The 16965-nt window shown below is 58.5% G+C and overlaps 2 protein-coding genes across 2 annotated transcripts; both read left to right on the top strand.

Annotated features, from left to right (window-relative positions):
• The first annotated feature begins 2045 nt into the window (after nucleotides 1-2045).
• IGFBP6 (insulin like growth factor binding protein 6) lies at nucleotides 2046-5905 on the top strand. The gene is made up of 4 exons (XM_025458785.3): nucleotides 2046-2435; nucleotides 4579-4721; nucleotides 4904-5023; nucleotides 5561-5905. The coding sequence occupies exons 1-4, from the start codon at nucleotides 2105-2107 to the stop codon at nucleotides 5681-5683; spliced, it is 717 nt and encodes a 238-aa protein (XP_025314570.1). The 5' UTR covers nucleotides 2046-2104; the 3' UTR covers nucleotides 5684-5905.
• Nucleotides 5906-5973: 68 nt separating this feature from the next.
• Nucleotides 5974-16329, top strand: SOAT2 (sterol O-acyltransferase 2). The gene is made up of 15 exons (XM_025458783.3): nucleotides 5974-7199; nucleotides 7681-7736; nucleotides 8248-8384; nucleotides 8701-8760; nucleotides 9215-9322; nucleotides 10233-10509; nucleotides 10848-10917; nucleotides 11485-11569; nucleotides 12073-12118; nucleotides 12324-12453; nucleotides 13823-13920; nucleotides 14333-14431; nucleotides 14928-15063; nucleotides 15522-15667; nucleotides 15870-16329. Exons 1-15 carry the CDS (start codon nucleotides 7124-7126, stop codon nucleotides 15918-15920), a joined length of 1575 nt encoding a protein of 524 aa, XP_025314568.1. The 5' UTR covers nucleotides 5974-7123; the 3' UTR covers nucleotides 15921-16329.
• The last annotated feature ends 636 nt before the right edge of the window (nucleotides 16330-16965 follow it).

Below are 16965 nucleotides of genomic sequence, written 5' to 3'. Positions count from 1 at the left end.
TGCTGTGGTAAAGGGCATCCCAAAGGGAGGAAAAGCAGAGTCCAAGTCTCAGCCTGCAAGAAAGAGACTGGTTAGGCTCCAACAGCCACAGAGTGCAGCTCTGGACCTCCACGCTGGAGGAGCAGGGGAAGGGCAGTGTGGTGCTGGCATGGTGGTGGTACTGGACTGGGCCGTCCAGCCTGTGCTGCAGGGAAGGAGAAGCTGGGCGGTGGGGGCAGTAAACAGGGTAGTTCTGTTGTAGGGGTGCTGGTGGTGCAGGAGGGGGAAGGGGGTGTGAGGAGGGGGTATGGAGAAGGAGTGGTGGATGTGAGAGGCTACCCAAGTAGGGGGCTCTCCTGCAATATAACCTACAAAGGAGAAGTATGAACATTTAGAAAGTCACACTGGGATCCTGCAGGGAGGACTCCATCTCCTCCTCATCCCAAACTTCTGATGGCCTTCCTGTTTGAGGTGGGAACAACACGCTGGAACCCATGCTCAGGGCAGAATAAATAGTGATAAGAGTTTGGGGACAGGATGAAGCTAGTTCTCCACCCTGAGGTCAGAGCTTGGGGCAGGAGGTCCCAGAGTCTCCGCAGAGTGGGGGAGAGCTCTCCCCCACTCCCTCTCCTCCCCTCCTCCCAGCCTGTCCAATCTGCCTCTGCGGCCCGGAGCTACTGCAAGACACTGCTCCCCAAATTCCTGTTCTAGGGTCCCAGGGTAGCCAGGGAAGGCGGTGGAGGGGGGCCGGGAGTGAAGTTCTTTTTTGGTATTTACCTAAAAGCTCAGGAAGCCCTTGCTGACATTACTGCTTGGGGGCCCAGAATTTAAACTTAGTCACTGCCCAGAGCCCTTGTTTTAGGAAAGAATGAGATGGCTCTTGTTGCGTAATCCGGAGCAGGGCGGGTGTGAGCTGCCAAGAGAAGCGGTCCTTCTTCCGGCCTCTAGGAAGGCGGGAAGGCGGGCGCAGCTCGGAGGCTGGGATGGGTGGGGCAGTGCCCCGGGAGGGGAGGTGGGCAGCGCGGGTGGGGGAGCCGGGGGAGCGGAGGCCGCCCAGACCAGTCCCAGGCCAGCACCCCCTGGCAAAGCTGAGGAAACCGATGAATCCAGGCAACCCAATGGGTGATACTGGGAGTTAAGGGGCAGATTCTAAGAAAGGAATGGAGGCCAACCTGGATGAAGGAGAGAAGTGGGGGAGGGGATGGTAGTTCTCTGTCCACTGTTCCCAAGAGCACCCAGAGTGTGGGTTCCCCACCCGCCTCCACCTCCATAATTGCAAGGGGCCAGTCTCTCACACTGCCCTGTCCCCACCTGCCAGGTGTTCAGCTATTCCCACCCTTGCACACTGGTCCCTCTGGGCTACTCTGGTGGCCCCACCACCATCCTAGGGTTAAAGCCTACACATTCGAGGTGTGCCTGCCCACCCTCTCCCCACCTCTCCCCTTGCTTTCCCCCAACCCCTTCTACAGCCTTAGCCCAGCCTGGCCCCCGGCCCCCGTTTTCCCACAGTAACATGTCAAACCTTGCTCTTCCTCTCCTCTTCCCTGGGCTACTTTCTCCCATCAGCAGTCGCTTATCTCAAGACCGCATTATCCATCATCGGGGCCTTCTTTTCTTTCCCTTTACACACATCCCTCCCGTGACTCCCACACCCCATCCCTTCTCCCTTCCTTTCAAACAGCACCCCCTCACTCCCCACCAGAGACCCCGCGCCCCTTCATCGCCCACACATACACATGAACTGGGTTCCTGGATTTCCCTTCATCCCAACTCCCGTCCTCTCCTTCCACCCCTCCCCACCCTCTAGTGCCTGCAGCCAGCTGTCCAGCTCCCAAATTCCGGCCCGAGAGTCCCGGGAACAAAGCAAGAAAAATCAGAGTAATTTGGGAAGTAAACAGAAACTGGGAAGGGAGGGGGCAGAGTAAGTGGGGAGGACCCAGGTGGGGGGGGCCTCTCCAGTCCCACCCAGTTTAGGGAATGCCCCTGCCTTCTCCCCCACCCCCCTTCACCTGGCTCTTAAAGGGCCCAGCCCCTGGCCGGCGGCTACTTAAGGCAGAGGGGCGGCGGCGGGCGGCAGCTGCTGCAGACTGCCCTGCGAGGAGCGGACGGGGCCGACACCCTGACCATGACCCCCCGCAGGCTGCTGCCGCCCCTGCTGCTGCTGGGCCTGCTGCTCGCTGCCCGCTCGGGAGCCGCCCTGGCGCGGTGCCCAGGCTGCGGGCAGGGGGCGCAGGCGGGCTGTCCCGGGGCCTGCGTGCAGGAGGAGGACGGGGGGCCGCCGGCGGAGGGCTGCGCCGAAGCGGGGGGCTGTCTCAGGAGGGAGGGGCAGCTGTGCGGGGTCTACACCCCCAACTGCGTCCCGGGACTGCAGTGCCAGCCGCCCGAGGAAGACGAGGCCCCCCTGCGGGCGCTGCTGCTGGGCCGCGGCCGCTGCCGCCGGGCGCGCGGGCCCCCGGGTGAGTCCCGCCCCGCCCCCCGCCCCGGAGCCCCGCCCCCCGCCCCGGAGCCCCGCCCCCGCCCCGGAGCCCCGCCCCCTCCCACCAGAGCCCCGCCCCCAGAGCCCGGCTCCGCCCGGAGCCTCGCCCCTAGCCCCGCCCCCAGAGCCCAGCTCCGCCCGGAGCCCCGCCCCCGCCCGTCTGGAGCCCCGCCCCTAGCCCCGCCCCCAACCCGGAGCCCCGCCCCCTCGCGCGGGGTGCTGCGGAGCGGGGTGCGGGCGGCCCCGCGAGCCCCTGGGTTCTGCCCCGATGCTCCGTCTTCCTCACCCTGGGGAGGGGGGCAGGTTTTGGGGGGCGAACGGGCCAGGGCGGGAAGCAGCTAGAAGCCTGGGGCGCGGCCGGAGGCCCTGAGGGCAAAGCAGGGAAATGTCTGAGCTCTCCATCTCTTCCCCCCCCAACACCCCGCTCTGTTTATTTTCCCTGGAAGGGAAAGGTGGGGAGGGAGGGGTTTCGGGTCAGGTCCTAGGCCACAGCATCTCAGCTCCTTCCCTCGACCCCATCCCCCCGAGCTGGAGAAAGGATCCAGACGGTGTTCCCAGCTTCCATTTGGAGAAAGAGGGAAGGGAACCCAGACTCCCAAATCCCGCGCGCACTGAGAAGTATCCCCCCTTTTCCCCTTAATATCAGGGTGTCCAAAGCACCTGAACGTGAAGTCTAGAACAGAAGATGCCCCAAACCCAGAATTGTTTCAGACTAGACTAGGGTCAGAGGGCCGGCTCTGGGGGCCTCCCGAGAAGGGGACAGAGGTGGGGAAAGAAGGAATCTGCCAAATCAGGGTTACGAGCTGCTCAGAACCCTCCACCCACCCTACCCCACCCTACCCCAGGGAGGAAAATAGAAGGCTGAGTCATTGGGTGGGTGGGACAGAAGTGAGTCAGAATCCAAAAGATGGGGGGCAGCACGGGACAGAGGGAGGACAGGAAATGAAAGCAGTCGCCCCCACCCCGGGGCACCCGAGCTCCTGGTTCCTTCCGAGGCAAGGGAGGAGATGGTAATGTGAAGTTTCTTTCAGTCCTGAATGCCTGGGTCCAGGCTGCTAGGGGTTGCCTGGGTGGGTCAGAGGAGGCAGTGGGAGCATGGGGGAGGTAGGGTGCTAAGTGGAGGGAATGATCATGGTCTGAGAAGGGCAGAGGAAGAAGGATGCCCAGGGAGGCAGGGCTGCAGAGGAATGGCTCTGGGGTGGGAGGGAGTAGGCAAGTGGGAGCAACTGTCTAGGTTTTGGGATCAGGACCTTGAGCAGAGCTCGTCTTTGGACACGGAAGAGGAGAGATGATGCCTTTAGGGGCCACAACATCTAATTGTACAGCTGGGCCAAATTCCAAGCAGTGCATACTTCCCTCCCTGCCTTTTCCTCACCCTGGCGTCCTGATTTATTTCCTCACCCCCTTCCATCCTGAGCTTTCCCCAAGCCGCCCAGACACCATGTGTGACACTTTCTCCAGAGCCAGGAGCAGCCCACAGGTTAGAAGCCCCTCATTCCCTGCATCTTTGCAACCTGCCCTCTGCCTGTCCCTGCTCCTGGGACCACTGGGGTTGGTTGGGCTGAGCCATGGGGGACCAGAGAAGGGAGAGGACCCCGCTGCGGTGCCCCAAAAGTAATCATGTCTGAAGCCTGGGAAGGGTGGGCTGAGTCACAGCAGGGTCACACAGGGGACACACATTCCACTTGGGTCCCTGCTAACCCCCTCCCACATGCCCGGCTCTCCTTTCCTCATCCCTCTGGCTTGGTGCACCCCCTGCTGGCTTCTCCACAAACATTCAGGTCTTCCCCCCCACTCCCCACCCCAAGCCCAAGGCCTCCCAATATATTTGTATTTGTCCTCTGTGTCTGCTTTCCAAAGTGCTTCTCCCTTATAAGACCTAAGACTAGTCTGGGGGTATTGTCAGGAAAGGTCATATAACCCTTTGTCAGAGAGAGAAACTGAGGCCAGAAGAAGGTAAAGGTGGAGGCAGGTTCTAACCACCCTCATTTCTACTACTTGGAAAGACCTTCTCTTCCTCCCACTGCAGGGAGTCCGGGTGAGCAAGGCTCTCTTCCATTTGGTTCTGGTCTTTGACATCTGATTCTCGGACTCTCCCTTCCTCGTTCCTCTTGTGGCTGTAGGGGAGAATCCTAAGGAGAGCAAACCCCAAGCAGGGACCACTCGTCCACAGGATGTGAACCGCAGAGACCAACAAAGGAATCCAGGGGCCTCTACTACAACTTCCGGCCGGCCCAATCCTGGTGGTGTCCAAGATGCTGAAATGGTGCGTGTGCAGCTGGCAGAGAGCAGGAGGGGTGGGGAGCCCCGGACATTCCATCTGAGGCTGTCACCTTGAGCTTGGAGAGGTTTCCCACGTGGGTCCTGGAGCCTGGCTATGGGGGGAGCCAGGGGGCCATGTCCTGGAGGCTGCAATGGTTCAGAGTTGCCTGCTGTCCCTTTTCCCAGGGCCCGTGCCGCAGACATCTGGACTCAGTGCTACAGCAGCTACAGACCGAAGTGTATCGAGGGGTTCACACCCTCTACGTGCCTAATTGTGACCATAAGGGCTTCTACCGGAAGCGGCAGGTGAGGCCCCTCCTCTCCTCTCTTCCACCTGGTCCAGCAGGAGGCTCCTGCCAGGGATGGGACGAGGGGAGCTTATAAAGGGGCATAAGGAAGACACTGCCCCTGTCTTCAAGATCTCCCAGCTTTAGGGCCCACACAAACGTAGAAGAGGAGCCAGACCGCCCAACTCAGGAATGCCTAACTCGGAGGTTCACATTTATGAGGTGGCTCATAGTCACCTAGGGGCTGAGAACAGGTGGATGGCTGAGCCTACCACGGAGTCTGAGGATTTGCATTTCTAACACAGCCCCTAGTATTTTGAGAACTAGGGTTCTGATCTAGAAGAATAGGCCCAGTTTAGTGGGTAGAGAAGAGGGGAGCAAGAGAAGGGAGCCCAGAGAGCCTCCCTGTCCTAAGAGTTCTCAGATGTTTCTGCATATTACGACGAGGGGGGGGGGGGGGCGGGGACAGAGCCCATCCCCACCCATGGGCCCTCGTGTCCCTCCCGCTGGAGCCTCAGCGCTGCTGCACCTCTGATCCCTGTGCCTCTCTCCCCAGTGCCGCTCCTCCCAGGGGCAGCGCCGAGGTCCCTGCTGGTGTGTGGATCGGATGGGCCAGCCGCTGTCGGGGTCCCCGGATGGTGATGGAAGCTCCTCCTGCCCCCCTGGGAGCAGTGGCTAAGCCTGGGGGCAGGGCTGGGGGCACTGCCCGGCCAGTGGAAGGAGCATGGGGCTGTCCTCTTGGGTCGTTTGTTGAGTGATGAGTAACTCGGAGCCCTGAGCCCCACACTCCACCTTCAGGCCCCCCCCCACTACCCCCCGACCCCCCAGGACCCTGCACATGGAAAGATTGTTGGTGTGGGCTTGGGGTGTTAATAAAGCTGTGTTGGGGGTCTCTGGCCTACGTTTCTGAGTCCACCTCTCACATCTGTGGAGCCCCTGGCCCCTCTGTCTCCCCCCTTCTGCCCCCACCCCAAAGCCCCCAGTGGAGCTCTCCTTCCCTGTGGACTGCTTGCTGGCGCTCCTGTGGCACTTGGAATGCAGGAGACAGACAGTGGCAGAGGTTTTCAGCCCTGGAGCCTCACCCAACACCCACCAGGGAGTGGGAGCAGGGGAGACATGGAGGCCGTGGCCTCTGTCTGAGTTTGTGACCTTGTTTCTAACACTAATATTTGGACACAAAGGGAGAGGGGAGAGGAGGGATTAATAGTTAATCCCCAGCAGGAACCCAATCAAGAGGAACTCTCAAAGCACTTACCTTTCTGCTACATCCTCCTAAAAGGGGAAGGAAATTCTTACTTATCAAGCCCCTCCCAGGGGCCAGACCCTGGGCCGTGTGTTTTTATGTGGATTACCTCATTTTGTGCTTACAATAAGCTTGTGAGGTAGGGACTTTTGCCCCTGTTTGTTCAGAGAAGGAAACTGTGGCTTAAAATATTTGGGTCACTTGCCTGAAGTTACACAGTCGGTAAATGACCGAGGGAGGATTGAAATCTTGTTCTTCCATCTGTGCCAATGCCTGGAGTCCCCCAGGCACTGAGTGCTCCTTTGGCCTCCTTTCTGCCTACGCGCTAACCCAAGCAGGTGTAAGGAAGAGCTGCCGCCTAGGGGCCCTGGCGCCCAGCACTTCCTGGAGGGGCCGCAGCATCACCTTTGTCACAGGTGTCAACCCCATCAGAACATGAATCACATGCATGGAACACATCTTATCTCGTGGTCTAAGGGAGCTGAGGGCACCTGATGATCCTTCAGGCTGCGGGGAGGGAGATCCAGCAGGCAACTCAAGTTAGGCGATAAGCCCCAGGGAAGCCCAGGCCCCCGCCCCACGACACAGACAGGTGCAGAGCTGCAGAGCCGCTGTCCCTGTGGGAGGGGCAGCTCACTCAGCTAGGCACCTGTGTGGTGGGTTGGTCTGTTGGGGATTAGTGACCATCCCTGGGGCAGCCAGCAGAGCGGAGCCTGTAGCTGAGAAGCGTCACCCTCCGGACCGGATAACCTATCGGTGCTCCCTGGAAGGACTTTAGTCTTTGGAGCTGATGAGCTGAGTGAGATAAGAGTTTGGCAACTGCGAAGGAGGGGAGGGAGCACTTCACAGCCGGCTGCTGCCCAGTCGGGACACATCATGGAGCCAAAGGCAACCCGGCTGCGGAGAGGAGAAGGGCCGAGAGGAGAGCAAGAGGACCGGCCCTCCGGAGAAGGTGAACCCCCCTCTGGGGGTGCAGAGAGCTGGGAGGTGCTGGAGGTGGGGACGCACCGTGGAGAGGGCGCTCCTGCGGTCTCGGGAGGCTCGTGAAGGCAGCCGCTGCCCCTGCCCCTCACTGCCCAGCCACGAGAGGGAAGTGGAGAGATACTCGAGCTGGGGCCCTGCCTTATCTTGTAGACTCTTTCACCCCCCCAACCCCCACCCCTGGGGGGGGAGGGGTGAGTGACCGGAGTAGCTTCCTGTTTCCCAGCTAGTGTCATCAGGCTCCCAGTGGCCTCCTCATCCCCTGCAGGAGTATAACTTCCCCTTCTGATGGCCCCCCACGATGCTAGATACTCCACTGGTTGGGGGCAGGGAGGCTGCTGAGCTTGGTCGTGGAAAACATTTCCTGGACAGAGGATGCTTCTGGGTCCAGTACTGGGCAGCAGAGGCCTGACTCCTCCCCCTTGGGTGTGCCCTTTGACCCCTCCTCCTAGGAAGCACCGAGAAGGATAGAGGCCTGGACTTGGTGCAATGGACAAGACATATGGAGGTGAGGAGGTCAGAGGTCAAGGTGGACAGGTCTTGGAGCAGAGGGAGGGAGTAGGGGCGAGGACTGGCTCTGCAAAGGCGATTTGTTCTTGGGTTCAAACCCCTCAGATCAGCTTACAGCCAAGGATTAAGATGGAGGGGTTCGAAATACAGGTCAGCAGGGCAGGGGCCAAAAGTCAGCCAGTGAACAGACTTCTGTTAGTGGGACCAGAGGGCAGGAGAGGGAAGGCTGAGGACAGGGAGAGGACAGCAGGGTGAGGGATGGCAGGCGGTCGGCATCCAGACCCTGGCGCTGGAAGGGTCTTTCCGGGTTCCCCCCTGCTGCCCTGGGAAGCCAGAGAGAAATAAACTGCGGGGCGAGGTGGGGGCCGCACGGGCTGTGCTTGTTCACCATTCTGTCCCCAGCACTTAGGACGCGCCCGCACCCAGAGAAGCTCAGTAAGTATACGGCGAAGGAGAGGAGAGCTGGCTGGCTGGGGAGACAGCGGGCCCTGCCCTGCTTTGTCCTGTAGGTTGTGAAGACACAGTTGCTAGAACATGCACAGGGACAGCTGACGGAGCTGCTGGATCGGGCCATGTGGGAGGCCGTACGGTCCTACCCGCCGCAAGGCGGACCTCTGCCCTCCACGCCTCCAGATTCCTTGAGCAAGTAAGAGCCTGAGGGACTGGGGCCTGGGGAATGGCTGGAGCAGGCTCCTCTCTCATGAGGCTTGTGAGCCCTAATGTCACCTCGCACCTCCTTTGCCAGCACTGACATGACCCCCACGTCCACCTTCTCTCTTCCGCCCTCATCGCTTCTGCCTGCCTGACACCGACCTCCACCTCTGGCCTTGTTCTGCCCCGGCCCTGACCTCCCACTTGGTCCTGCCCTCTGGGGGCCCTCACTCTGACCTTCCTCTGCTACTGCCCTCGGCTCCCAAGTCCTGACCCTTTGGGTCCTGACCCGAACAACTGTCTTTATTCAGGGGCCGGGAGCCATCCCCCGGGAAACGGAAAATTTTCATCATCCGGAAGTCCCTGCTCGAGTAAGTCCACATCAAGGACAGGGGGTGGGAGGAAAAGCAAGAGCTTTGGCTGGGGTCCAGAACCCCTCATTCCTACTCCTCAGGTTCTAGGTGTTTGGAGGGAAGACTTGGAGAGGGTTTTTTTTTTTTTTTAAGATTTTATTTATTTAATCATGAGAGACACAGAGAGAGAGGCAGAGACACAGGCAGAGGGAGAAGCAGGCTCCATGCAGGGAGCCCGACGTGGGACTCGATCCCAGGTCTTGGAGAGGTTTTCTAACGTTCAGTTTTCCCACTTCCCCCGGCTGTAATTGTGGAAGAAAGGCCCCAGCACGAAAAGGCTCAGCCATGTCCCTGCCCTTAGCGACAAGTTCCCAATCGCTAGTCCCCTACCTCACACGTGTACAGTGCTGGAGCTGGTCCGCACGACCTCGAGGACCCTCCTACACCGACACTCGGGCCCCTGTCCCTGCAGCGAGCTGATGGAGGTGCAGCATTTCCGCACCATCTACCACATGTTCATCGCCGGCCTGTGCGTCTTCATCATCAGCACCCTGGCCATCGACCTCATTGATGAGGGCAGGTAGGAGGCCTCCCGCCTGGGATAGGCACATAAATCAGACCCCCAAGTCTCCAGTGTCCCATTTGCCATTGGCCAGATGAGCACAGGCCCCCCGCTCATTGATCCTTTGATTATTGGACACACATCAACATTGCCTCCAACAATCTTCCCAGCTAAAACTCATTCTTAGACTTCTTCTTCCCACAGCCTTTTAACAGTTTTGAGAGTTTCCCTCCAGCACATTTTCCATGTCTTGGCATCCACATGTATATAAGAACCAAGAGGGGGTATGTTGTGGGGTTTTACATAAATAAGATACCCACTCCTTAACAATTTACCTTCCTATCTTAGAGATTGTTCCATGTCAGCCCATTGTTATTGATGACTGCAGTCTGGCACGCCAGCTTTGTCTTTTCCTAAGGGACATTTAGGTGGTTTCCAATTTTTCACCATTACAAACCATACGGTCTTAACATGAGCATGAGGTGGTTTCCAATTTTTCACCATTACAAACCATACGGTCTTAACATGAGCAAAAACACCCAACAACCTACTTTCTACTAACTCCCGTCTACAGCTATAAACACTCCAAAAGAACACAACTAACGAAGATCGAGGCTAAATTCTAAATACCTCATATTCTAATAATACCTTCGGCATATGAAGCTCTGAGCCCTCCTGCACCACCATAAGATGCAGAGGGCTCTAAAGGTCATTCATAAGCAAGCCCGTCCCATGATTGAGTCTTTCCGGCAACACCTTGTGCTACAAGTGCAGGACAACAGAGGCACACCTTGAACACCTTCAGATATGGGGCACTGGAACCCTTAGCAAAATGCCTGGGTTTACCTTCCAAGAGCTCTGACTGCAGAGGGAGGGGCAGGGGTGGGCCACACATTGGTCTACGTCATTTCTCCCTCTCCATTCCAAGGCTGATGCTGGAGTTTGACCTCCTGATCTTCAGCTTCGGACAGCTGCCCCTGGCGCTGATGACGTGGGTGCCCATGTTCCTCTCCACCCTGCTGGTGCCCTACCAGGTCCTGCGGCTGGGGGCGAGGCCGCGGGCCGGAGGGGCCTGGGTGCTGCGGGCCGGCCTAGGCTGCGTGCTGCTGGTGGCCCACACCGTGGGGCTCTGCGCCCTCCCCGTGCTTGTGGCCCTGAAGTACCAGCTGCCACCTGCCTCCCGCTGCATCCTGGTCTTCGAGCAGGTGACCCGGCGGGGCGTGGCTGGGCGGGCCCCGCGGAAGGGGAGCTCTGGGGGTTGGGGTGCTCTGCAGGCTCCAAGGAAATGCTCGGCTGGCTTTGCGGGGAGCCGCAGGGGTTGGCTGGCCCGAGGCCCCGCCCTGGCCTCGCAGGTGCTCCTTTGCCCTGGGCTCATCCCAGCAGCTACCTGTTAGGCTGTGAGACTGTCCCACGAAAAGATAAAGTCTGGGCTTTGACCGCATAGATCTTGCAATCTGCCCGCCTCCCTTCCCTAAGCGAGGCACAGAGATCCTGAAGTCATCACAGCCCCGCAGCAGCTTACCCTCCCTTCCGTTCGTCTCAGGTCAGGCTCCTGATGAAGAGCTACTCCTTCCTGAGAGAGGCTCTGCCCGGAACCCTTTGTGCCAGAGTAGGTGAGGCCTTGGGTGGCCCTGCTGTGAACTCAGGCCTTTAGGCTGTTGGAGTGAACCAGCGGTTGGGAGACTCTCATAGAAGCTTTGGCTTCCTAAGGCCTGTTGGCCTCCAGCTGGGCTCTGTGGGCCGCAGTCTTCGGGGTTCTCAGGTCCCGCCTCTGAGATGTGGCGCCTCTGTTGCCCGGGACTTCTGGCACTTTCCAACGTCCAGGGCTAACTTGGAAAGACCCAGGGTATGAGAGCCTTATCTCAGGAAGTCAGAACAGAAGGAGAGAGAGAACGTGTGGTGGAACTTGAGGTGCCACATGAAGCTCCTACCACAGCAGGTCCTGCACCAGAAAGTTAGGGTGCAATGGAAGCAAGAGTGTCGCAGAGCAGCTTCAGCTCCTGCCTAGTCTCCCCTTCCCCAGCAAGCCTCCAGATCCAATGCCAGCCGCTCACCCATCCCCATCCCCTGAACCCCTGTCCTATCCAGCCCCCCACCCACCAGCCCCAGCCCTTCCCCAGCCTCCATCATCACCCCCTTCCTTCCCCCCTCACTGATGGCTCCTTCTCACTCCTCCCCAGGTGAGGGCATGCAGGCCCCCAGCTTCTCCAGCTACCTCTATTTCCTCTTCTGCCCCACGCTGATCTACAGGAAGACTTACCCCAGGTAAGACCTGCACCTCTTTTCCAAGTGCCCAGGCCCATCAGGGACCCGGCCCTTCTATTTTCCTCTCTCTGAGGTCTTTGGCCTCACCCCAGACACTGGCCACTTTCTCAGGAAGCATCCCATAATTAAAACGGGAAGTAACTGGCAGGTAGACTGCCCCTTCTCCTTTGCACAACCCATGGTGACACGAGAGTGACCAACTGTCCCGGTTTGCCAAGGACTGTCCCAGCTTTAGTGTCGAAAATCCTACCCCCTGGGAAACCTGTCGGTCTGGAGCAGACTCCTGATGGTTAGTCACTTTAGTTGACACTGGAGCAAAAAATCTGTCTGCCGTGTCTATTACAGAAGGTTCCAAAGTGTTCTAGACCCTTACCTCCCAGATAGTCTTCCCAAGGCCTGAGCAATTGAGGGAGCTTCGGAGAGGGGGCTCTAGAACCTGTGCCCCAACGGGCAGGGAACAAAATAAAAGGACGAGAAACATCTTATCCTCCTTGCTGCTGCAGGACACCCAACGTCAGGTGGAATTATGTGGCCAAGAACTTTGCTCAGGTCAGAAGATGGGGTAGAAGGATGGACTTGTGGTGGCCGAGGGGGAATTTCTGGGAGGGAGGTGAGGAGGCCCGGGGAGGGAGGAGGTCGGAGGGTGGTGCTAAGGTAAGAGGAGGTGGGTGCTGGGCCCGAACCCAATTCCAGAGCGGAGGGGCAGCTGCGTGACGCCTCCCAAGTGTGTGTCCCCCGCCCTCTGCACCCCCAGGCCCTGGGCTGCGTGCTCTATGCCTGTTTCATCCTGAGCCGCCTCTGCGTTCCTGTCTTTGCCAACATGAGCCGGGAGCCCTTCAGCACCCGGGCTCTGGTGCTCTCTATCATGCACGCCACGTTGCCAGGTACGTGGCCGCCTGAGGGCAGGGCCGGGAGGGCTGCACCTGGTGGAAGGTTTCCTGGCCGGGCTGCCTCCCTCCCCTCGCTCTTTCCCTTCTGTCAGGTTCAGCACCTCCCGCCTCGGAACCTCTCCCACGGGTGCCCCCCCCCCATTGCTCATTGCCAGGGCCTCAGGTCGGCGCCACTGCACTCTCACTTTCCACGTGGGCGTCCTCACCTGTTCCCTTACCCCTCCAGCGCTTCCTTTCCCGCCTGCCCTGACGCTGCCGCCCGCAGGAACCGCCCTCCTACAGGTTATCATTCCCCACCCTTGGCCTGGCATCCAAAGCCCCCCAGCTGGTCTTCTCATCCTACCACAAGCTCTGCTCTTCCTTTTTTTTTTTTTTTTTTTCTCTCTTTTTTTTTTTTTTTTTTTAATTTTTATTTATTTATGATAGTCACACAGAGAGAGAGAGAGAGAGAGAGGCAGAGACACAGACAGAGGGAGAAGCAGGCCCCATGCACCGGGAGCCCGATGTGGGATTCGATCCCGGGTCTCCAGGATCGCGCCCTGGGCCAAAGGCAGGCGCCAAACCGCTGCGCCACCCAGGGATCCCTTTTTTTTTTTTTTTTTAAGATTTTATTTATTTATCCCTGAGAGAGGCCGAGACACAGGAGAAGGAGAAGAAGAGGGAGAGCAGAGAGAGAAGCAGAGGGAGAAGCAGGCTCCCTGTCGGGAGCCCAGTGCGGGACTCGATCCCCGGACCCTGGGGTCACACCCTGAGCCTAAGGCAGAGGCTCAACCGCTGAGGCCGAGCGCCCCTCCGCTGTTCTTGAGCCCTGATCCTTCACGCCTCCTGGCCTTTGCTCAGCTGGGTCCCTCAGCTTGGAATGGCCTTTCCTCATTTGCCAGCTGTGAAATCTGATCCCTTTTTGTTTTTTGTTTTGTTTTGTTTTCTGATCCCTTTTTGGAGGCCTACACTGAGTCCTCCTCATCTAGGAATCCTGTCAGTGTTAGCCTTCCATCACCTCGACCTACCCCTGCTCTGCCCTCCCAGGTGCACCCACGGCTACCATGCTTAGCTCCCAGCACATCCGACCTTGATGCACGGTTCCATATGTCTCTGCCTCTGCCTCTGTCTGTCTCTCCCTCTCTCTCTCTCCAACCACTCTGTGAACTCCCAACGGTCAGGGACTTTGGGGTTCATCTCTGCATCCCCCACACCCGCCATGGGATTCATGAGCAGATGGACGGAGTAATATGCATGAATCAATGAGTGACTAATAAATGGTTGGTAGGAGTCGGGGCCCTGGTTGCTGATGAGGGCCCCTCAGAGCTTCCCGGGGGATCCAGGTGGGCCAGGCTGACCTGCAACCCTTGTCCCCACTCACCAGGCATCTTCATGCTGCTGCTCATCTTCTTTGCCTTCCTCCACTGCTGGCTGAACGCCTTTGCAGAGATGCTACGATTTGGAGACAGAATGTTCTATCGGGTGAGGCCCAGACCTGGCTGCACGGGAGCTGGATGCAGGGAGGGCTGGGCAGTGATCTGGGGAGGATGGTAGCTCCATTGGGTGTCACCCCAGCTGTGCTGTCAACCTCCCACATGAGAAACGCGCTCCTCCAGGTGTGGCTCCAATGCCAGCCCTCCACCCCCGACCAGTTAAGGCTAACTGCTTTTGTGTGCACGGTGCTTTGGAATCCTCTTCTCCTGAGAGGGGGTGAAGGAGGGAGGGCGGGCCCCAGGTCCTGAAGAGGCAGCTGGAGAGTGCTTGCTGTCTCTCTTCTGCCAGAGGCCAGCCCTTGTGGAACACTGGGACAGGGTAGGGTGCAAGAAGCAGGGAGGAGCGGCTGGGGCCTGGAAGAGTCAGGACCCTGATGCTCTCCTCCTTCCCTCTTCCCCAGGACTGGTGGAACTCGACGTCCTTCTCCAACTACTATCGCACCTGGAACGTGGTGGTCCATGACTGGCTGTACAGTTACGTCTATCAGGACGGGCTGTGGGTAAGGGCTCTGACGACCCCTGGGCCCCCACAGTTAATGGAGCCTCTCCAGGACATTCTCCCTCCTTCCGTCTACACCACCTACCTTTTCCAGACCTAGGGGCCCCCTTGACTCCCTCTACCCTCTTCTACCCAACCCAGTGGGCAGAAAATCCTCCTTATGGTCTAACTTCCTTCCTTCCTGAGCCTTAACTCCGCCCCTCCGCAGAACATTCCTCTTCTCCTTAGCCTTCTAAGGACCCTGCATATAGTAACTCTCAGTTGCCAAGACTTTCCACGTACGCAATCTGCACGGTGCCCCTGAGAAGCGAGTGTTATTATATCCCCTTTTAAAAATTGCACATAAGGCCCAAGAGCTAATACAGCGCTCTTAAATAAGCCAATTCGGCCCCTCAAATACCATATTCTATTCTGTTGTGCTGTACACTCTCCTGGCTTCCTTGAGGAGGGGGCTCTGTGGGGGAGTCTTGGGGAGACTCACCCCACCCCACCCCCAGCTCCTTGGTGGCCGGGCCCGCGGGGCGGCCATGCTGGCTGTGTTCCTGGTTTCTGCAGTGGTCCACGAGTACATCTTCTGCTTTGTCCTGGGATTCTTCTACCCTGTCATGCTGATACTCTTCCTGGTCATCGGAGGTGAGCTTGGCCTCTGTGCCACTGGCCTCTGTGTGCCTCTCCAGCCAGAGGGCGGAGCCCCGGAGTCCTGCTCCTGGAGATTCCAGACGCACGGGGAAGACACCCACCCTTGGGCGACCGGGAGCTTGGGAACAGGGCGGGGGGCGGGGGGAGCAGCAGGGATGTAGGAGAAGATTTCTGGCTGCAGAGGAGCATCTGAGCGGGGCACACATGGGGGGCAAAGGGGAGAGCTGGCGTGGGGCTGCCGGGGTTAGCATGAGACCCAGGATGCCGACGTATGAACCGAGGGGTCCTGCTTTTACATGAGCCCCTTAGAGCACCGCGTGTTGCTGGAGCCGGGCTCAAGATCTTGCCCCGTGGTGCCTTCCTGTCCCATCTCCCCCCAGCGCCCTGGGATGGGAGGCAGCCAGGGACACAGGTGTCTGGAACCGGAGTAACAGCCCTTCCTCCTGCATCAGGGCTGATGAACTTCATGATGCATGACCGGCACACAGGCCCCGCGTGGAATGTGCTAATGTGGACCATGCTTTTTCTGGGCCAAGGCATCCAGGTCAGCCTGTACTGCCAGGAATGGTATGCTCGGCGACACTGCCCCCTGCCCCAGGTAAGGGACCACGACCCTCACTCAGCTCCCCATCCGGAGGGACACACCCCCCTCCCCAGCAGCCAGCCCTCTGTTGTTACCTAGTTCAACTCTCGGGGTCTGGGGCCAGGGCCTGGTGTGGGGGTGACGCGCTCCAGTATCTCAGATGTGTGGGGTGGGTACAGGAGGGAACTCATGCACAGTTCACCCTTCTCTGGCACAGACAACCTTCTGGGGGCTGGTGACACCTCGATCCTGGTCCTGCCATACCTAGAGGTCAGGGCACCCTCACTGCCCAGATGACACCACCACGTTCCTCTCAGCCTGCAAAGCCCGGGACCGTGGCTCCTCTGCCCGCACTCACAGACCTGGCTCCAAGCCACGGGGGCCTGGCACGCATGACCCCATCAGGGAACTCCAGGAACTGCCATCGGTGGACCTGTAGGACAGCTGAGCACAGACTCAGAATGGTGGTGGCTCTTGAGCCGCCAGCCCCCTCCGCTGGGCACAGAGCCCCCTCCTACCTCATGACTGCCCAGATTTGAGAAAACTTGAAGGATCTTCCAGATTTGGTGAAGGCAGGGTGACCAGAGAAGCCGGAGCCCCCAAGGTCTGAGAGGGGTTTGGCCCGCCCTTCATATGGCTTCCAATACAGTAATAAACTCCGTGTCTCTTTTTATTCATTCATTCGTTTATCCTTCATTCATTATTTGTTGAAGGCCTGCTCTTGGCAGGCACGACAGATGGATTGAAGAGTTGTGCCCGCAGAGCCAGACTTGCAGGTGGAGGGGCTGAGGGTCTTGAATGCCCTCCCCTCTCCTAAACCCAACCTCACCTTCCCTTCCACGTCTACTCCTTCTTCAGCTCACATTTCCACAAGCCCTAATCCACCCAGGGATCCCTCCAATATTTTGCTCTTATAAAGAATTCTGTGGGCAGCCGGGTCGCTCAGCGGTTTAGCACTGCCTTCAGCTCAGGGCGTGATCCTGGAGACCCGGGATCGAGTCCCACGTCGGGCTCCCTGCATGGAGCCTGCTTCTCCCTCTGCCTGTGTCTCTGCCTCTCTCTCCCTCTCTCTGTGTCACTCATGAATAAATAAATGAAATCTTAAAAAAAGAAAAAGAATTCTGTGATGAACTCCCTCTTGTATATATACACATCCTTGTGCATTTTCCTACAGGAATTTTCTAGAAGCAGAATTACTGGAACATTGGGCCGTATTACTTTCAATTTTATATATATTGCCAAACTTCCCTCTGGAAGGTTTATCTTTTTTAAGATATTATTAAAATACGAAGTTTAAGGCATACCATGTGAGG

This window comes from Canis lupus, chromosome 27 (assembly GCF_003254725.2).
Source record: "Canis lupus dingo isolate Sandy chromosome 27, ASM325472v2, whole genome shotgun sequence".
Classification (NCBI taxonomy): domain Eukaryota; kingdom Metazoa; phylum Chordata; class Mammalia; order Carnivora; family Canidae; genus Canis; species Canis lupus.
The sequence above is the reverse complement of the archived record's forward strand: the minus strand, read 5'-3'. Positions and strand labels throughout refer to the sequence as shown.

Bases quoted from the DNA above. Each gene is read 5' to 3' on its own strand.
- IGFBP6 (XM_025458785.3), top strand. From the start codon at position 2,105: ATGACCCCCCGCAGGCTGCTGCCGCCCCTGCTGCTGCTGGGCCTGCTG. The intron at 4,722-4,903 runs GTGCGTGTGCAG...CCCTTTTCCCAG, and splicing joins GTGTCCAAGATGCTGAAATG to GGCCCGTGCCGCAGACATCT. The intron at 5,024-5,560 runs GTGAGGCCCCTC...CTCTCTCCCCAG, and splicing joins GCTTCTACCGGAAGCGGCAG to TGCCGCTCCTCCCAGGGGCA.
- SOAT2 (XM_025458783.3), top strand. From the start codon at position 7,124: ATGGAGCCAAAGGCAACCCGGCTGCGGAGAGGAGAAGGGCCGAGAGGA. The intron at 7,737-8,247 runs GTGAGGAGGTCA...TTTGTCCTGTAG, and splicing joins AATGGACAAGACATATGGAG to GTTGTGAAGACACAGTTGCT. The intron at 15,668-15,869 runs GTAAGGGACCAC...TCTCTGGCACAG, and splicing joins GACACTGCCCCCTGCCCCAG to ACAACCTTCTGGGGGCTGGT.